Genomic DNA, 5280 nt, shown 5'->3' with positions numbered 1-5280 from the left:
AATGGGAAAATGTATGCAAATGTGGAAGGTGTTAAAGAGGACATCAACATGTTTTTGCTTCAAAGCCAAGTGATTTCTTTAATCAGGGTATTAAAAACCATTTTTTAAGATGGAAAAGCATCATCAATAAGAATGGAAACTTTCATTTAATAAATGTTTTGTTTTGATATACAAGTTGTTTGGGTTTTGTGCCAGAAAAGTTCACAGTTAGGTTCCACTTCATCAATTGATATGCAAAATGTATTCCAATTGTTCTGTTATTGAATTCTGATTAGTTTTTTGATTTGATTATTGGCATTATTAATAACTGGTTTTAGGGTATGGTTGCAAGTTCTGATAAATAAACTTTGAAGTCATTATATTTCATAAATAAAGTTGCTTATTTGTGGTGTGAGTTTCTAAAAACTAAGGTTTGGAGTGATTGTTTCACTGGGAAGATATCTGCCAAGCTTGTAGTTAGAGTCATATAGGGCAGTCCTGTTTTAGTGGTTTATGAATAAGAGTTAAGGTGTCCATGATTTAGTTTTCCATAGACAATAATAAAGATCTTCAGTAATTAAATTATTTTTCTTCATTTATAACAGGGTTCTGTTTAGATATTTTTCATGTGTGTTTGCTGGGTTGTTTTGGATGGGTTTGAATTTATTTTTACTGGAAAGAATGTCATTCATTTTGTCGATGTATCCTGTGTATTTCATGATTGCAGTAGTGTTACCTTTGTCACCTTTTAGAATTTTAATGTTAACATCTTTCTTTGGATTACACATGAATTTAATCTCATTACTTGAGAGTTTTCTTTTCAGTTTTCAGGTGTATTTGCCGATATTAATGATCTTGATAGAGGATTCTTTTAAAAAATTAAAAATGTTCAAAAAGTGTTGTATGTTATAACTTGAACTTTATCTAAATGTATTCTTCCATGTAAAAGAGCAAGGCTGAAGATTTAAGATATACAAAACACATACACAAAGTTGAAGCTACTTTCGTTATATATATATATTCTTCTAATATGAAAAGTAGAAATAAAATAAAACCACCCTATAAATATATATATATATATATAAAGAAAATAGCTTCAAAACTATTATCATATTAATTACATTAGTTGTTTGTAGGCAATTAAAATCAGCTCAATAAAACAATAATAGATTTAATATAAATTAAGCCTTAAAATTATTTTGTACAGTCCATATTAATTTCCAGTCATAATCTTAATGTCAGAACAGAAATTGTCTGTGATGGTAGCTCCCAAAAGCTTTGGGGATATCCTATTGCAGACAAAATCCAAATGCAGATGAAAAACTAGTTAGCAATCATAGAAAATTAATTAAGGGTGTGGAGTTGAGTGCTTACATCCACAACGTCTCAACTCCTACTGCCATTCACTGTCTGGAGCAGTTGTGGGAAGGCAGTTACCCTTAAAAGTTCTTCTAATATGAAAAGTAGAAATAAAATAAAACCACCCTATAAATATTTCTACTAAAATTCCTCCCAACCTCCACCCTTAAAAGTTCTAATAGTTCCTAAAGTAAAAAAAGAAGAATAAAACCACCCTAAAAATTGTACTATAAATTAATCCCAACCTCCACCCTCTTCTAATATGATGACAAAGGCTTTTAATAAAATTTAAAAGATCTTCAAATGAACTACTTATTTTACTACAAAATTTCTTTGTAGTTCCTCTCATAAAATCATTCAAGTATAGCATGGGATAGTTGAGATAAGCCCAGCTACTTGAAGTTAATCTTTCCAGTCCTTGCTATTCTGAAATATTAATTAAACTTATCTATTTAAAAGTAGATAACCTCTAGTTACAAAAAAAGGTATTTTCCTTATCGAAAATATATTTATTATAAAATCTTCATATTTATTATGAAACAGTGTGAAAAATTTTTCTCAGATGCCAGTGTTTATAACCATTATTTTCTAGCTGAGTTATGAATAATATAACATTATCCATAAAAGAATTGCTATTGTTACAAACAGTTAAAAATATTTTTAATTGTGATAAAACAATTCCTTTTAGCATTATATTTGGAACAACACTATTGGGGGTGGGTAGACCAAGAATGGGAAATTAAATGCCCTTCTATTATCAAAAATAGTTGATTGTATTTTGCCATATGTGTGTGTGTGTGTCTGTGTGTATACACACATATATTTGAATTTCACACTAGACATTTCAGTTTTGATTTACACACACATATATTTAAAATATATAGATATATAAATTAAGCCTAAAAATTATTTTGTACAGTCCATATTAATTTCCAGTCATAACCTTAAAGTCATGACTAAAATTGTCTGTGGTGATATCTCCCAAGAGCATTGGGGATATCCCATCTATCAGACAAAATCCAAACGCTGATGAAAAACTAGTTAACAATCATGGAAAATCAATTAAGAGTGTGGAGCTGATTGCATATACCCATAACATCTCAACTCCTACTGCCTTGATTTGAGATCTAATTACAGCTTTGGACTCAAGAGAATCAAACCCTTTTGATTGATATATTTGTCCACACCAAAGGTCTCAGATTAATCCACTCTAAGCTAAAATAATTTCAATTTGAGGGTAGGCTGGTAGAGATCTTGATGAGTAATAAAATCAAATTGGGTATACATGCTCCCTAACTTGGTATTGCTGGTGCACAAAAATATAGCTAATAAAAAGGAAAAAAGTCTCATAGATTAATTTACTCTAATCCTGCCTAAAAGAATTTCAAGTGTTGCAACTATTGAGGATTCCCTCTTGTTCAAACATGTATAAACACTGACACTATTCACAGTGCATTTTAATATAAAGGTGTAAAAACTTACTTCCTCATTTTGAGGTATAAACAGAATCTGGCATGTCAACTTTATTCCATAAAGCAGCCTTCTCAATTGTTCTTCTTGCTTTTTCAAACTTTTCCTTAGAAATATACCACCTAATTGATTCTGGAAGAATCCTAATATAAAAAAAAATATGTATACATATATATAAATAAATACACACACACATATATGAAAGAAGATATGTAATTGCATGCAGCTCTGTATTGATTTTAGATAAATACACTTGTCTTGCAATAATATGAGAATCTCTTTGGCACAGGTGAAAGAAACATCTACCACCATTAGTAATATCTTGGCCAATATTGGATGTCAACCACAGACACTGTTAACTTACGAAAGTGGACCCATAAAAACTTGTATCAAAAAAGACGAGCTTTAAATGGTAAATAGATGGTTTAACCTCCACTTTTCATCACATAATAAATTAATTAAACAACATTATCTGGGTTTCTACAAGAAGTATTAGCTTATCTTCTTTACACATAAAATATAACACATTTCAAATTTGAGTGCTGAAATGAAGACTGGTTCTAGTTTAAAGATGATTTCATTTACTTAATAAATAATCTTTTCTATATTCCTATTTGTGATCTTTACTTATTTTCCCAATTATTTTAAAGATTGGTTCACTAATGTCACAGTTCAATACTTAGTGAAGAACCTAAGATCTTGCATTCCAACAGATACTTTACTTAATGTAAGCTGACACCAGTCTTGTAATCAATTCAACATAGCACCATCCATCTCAAAGAAAAGTGAAGTAATAAATAACACAAGAAAACTTAAGCAAAGTTATCTTAACTTTCACCTTTGTCAACTGTAGCTTATAAAATGCAAGCCATGAATTAAAGGCTGTTGTTAAACAAATGAAAAATCACTGTAAAAACGGTGGATATAAGATGTACGTCCTTCTATATAAATGTGCTTGTACCACAACAAGACCACTTTAAAAATCAGTGTGTTCATTAAACAAAACAAACTAACCTTTAACCTGAACCAGTCTTCAATTCCATTCTTACCAGAAGTAAGAGTTCAACTAAATATTGTGTAGCCAACAAAAATCCATGAGATATCATAGTTCTGTGTATTATGGCAAAGATACAGATACAATTAAAGAGACCCAGTTTGTTATTGAGCATTGCTACATTTGAAATGTTTGAATTTACAAGGTCTCCAGAATACTTTTAACAGGAGTCTCATCAGAATTCAGTAAGTAGCAGGTATGAATACAGTATGCTGCTTTATACAATGTGGGGGTGTCCAAAGAAACTTCTAGTGGGGTTGAGGACAAAGTGCCAAAAAAGCTGGTGTTTTTATCAACATGCTAAAGCAGGATTTCAAAAACAATTAGGTACATGTAAAATGTTAACTTTAAACCAAGTTTTAAAACTTAATGGTTAATTTCTGATCATGTGAGGGCAACAAGTTTTAAAACAACTTTAAACAGATTTGTGGTTGATGTTATTAAATTCTCTCTGTATTTCAACTTGAAATGAAGTTGCATTACAAAAGAAAAAATAAATTATTTTCAAAAATTGAGGTACCCATCCTTTGTACAGCTTATGAACTTGCACAAATGTGGGGGTGGATGTATGATAAATAATACAATTTATTTATACCATAACAGATTATTACAGTATTCATTATTACTTCACCAAAAGTTTGTATAAGCTTGAAGATATTAATATTTAAAACATAGAATACACCGTGTGATAGTCAGGGTGATTTTGTAAGAAGAGGTAGTGGCAGTAGGGGAGCTTTCTTTTACCAACTTTCAATACCCAGCTCTTCCACAGTGTTTCACATGATTAATTAAATTGACATTCATTGAAGCAGAAGTGTCTTACCGGCAAAAGTTGAAATGTCTTGTGTCAAACTAGGAAGTAGGTATAACTCAAGAAATGGATCTTCACACCAGCTTTATGATGGCTGTTGGAGTAGAAACTTCAGCTGAGTAATAGTGGCAGCCTTTTTTTTTCATTGCATTTATCTATAGAGAGTGCTAGAGCACTCTCCAAGATATACAAGACATTTGTGTGTGTCCTTCCCCCACACTTTGTATGTTGTGTTATAGAAAATTTAATAATATGTGTGTGTAAGGATGTAGCACCATCTATGAATGTAGTTTGTAGATAACAACAACAGCAATAATGGGGGATGAAGGGATTGTGATCCCACCATTAATATGCCCCTTGTTCCAAACTATCATAGTACAATGTTTGGTTGGGGTTGGTCCAGTACATAGTAGTAGTTAGATAATGGACAAACAGTCAGACAGATTTTTGTTCTTACACATATATATATATATATATATACACACACACACACACACATACATACATACAGGTAACTTAATCTTATGTGCACAGGTGGGGGTCAAAGTACACATACCATGACCTTGTACAGAGTGTCATTCAAGTACGGTATTATATATATACTACG

The 5280-nt window shown here is 31.0% G+C and overlaps 1 protein-coding gene across 1 annotated transcript in view; it reads right to left on the bottom strand.

Moving 5' to 3' along the window:
* LOC106466957 (organic cation transporter protein-like) overlaps positions 1-5280 on the bottom strand; it is a 93631-nt gene that overhangs the window by 28474 nt on the left and 59877 nt on the right. Inside the window, exon 6 of the mRNA XM_022395054.1 lies at positions 2828-2951. Within this exon, the coding sequence (XP_022250762.1) occupies positions 2828-2951 (124 nt within the window). The remainder of the gene's footprint in view (positions 1-2827; positions 2952-5280) is intronic.

The sequence above is a fragment of the Limulus polyphemus genome, unplaced genomic scaffold (genome assembly GCF_000517525.1).
Source record: "Limulus polyphemus unplaced genomic scaffold, Limulus_polyphemus-2.1.2 Scaffold2439, whole genome shotgun sequence".
In the NCBI taxonomy this organism is placed as follows: domain Eukaryota; kingdom Metazoa; phylum Arthropoda; class Merostomata; order Xiphosura; family Limulidae; genus Limulus; species Limulus polyphemus.
The sequence above is the reverse complement of the archived record's forward strand: the minus strand, read 5'-3'. Positions and strand labels throughout refer to the sequence as shown.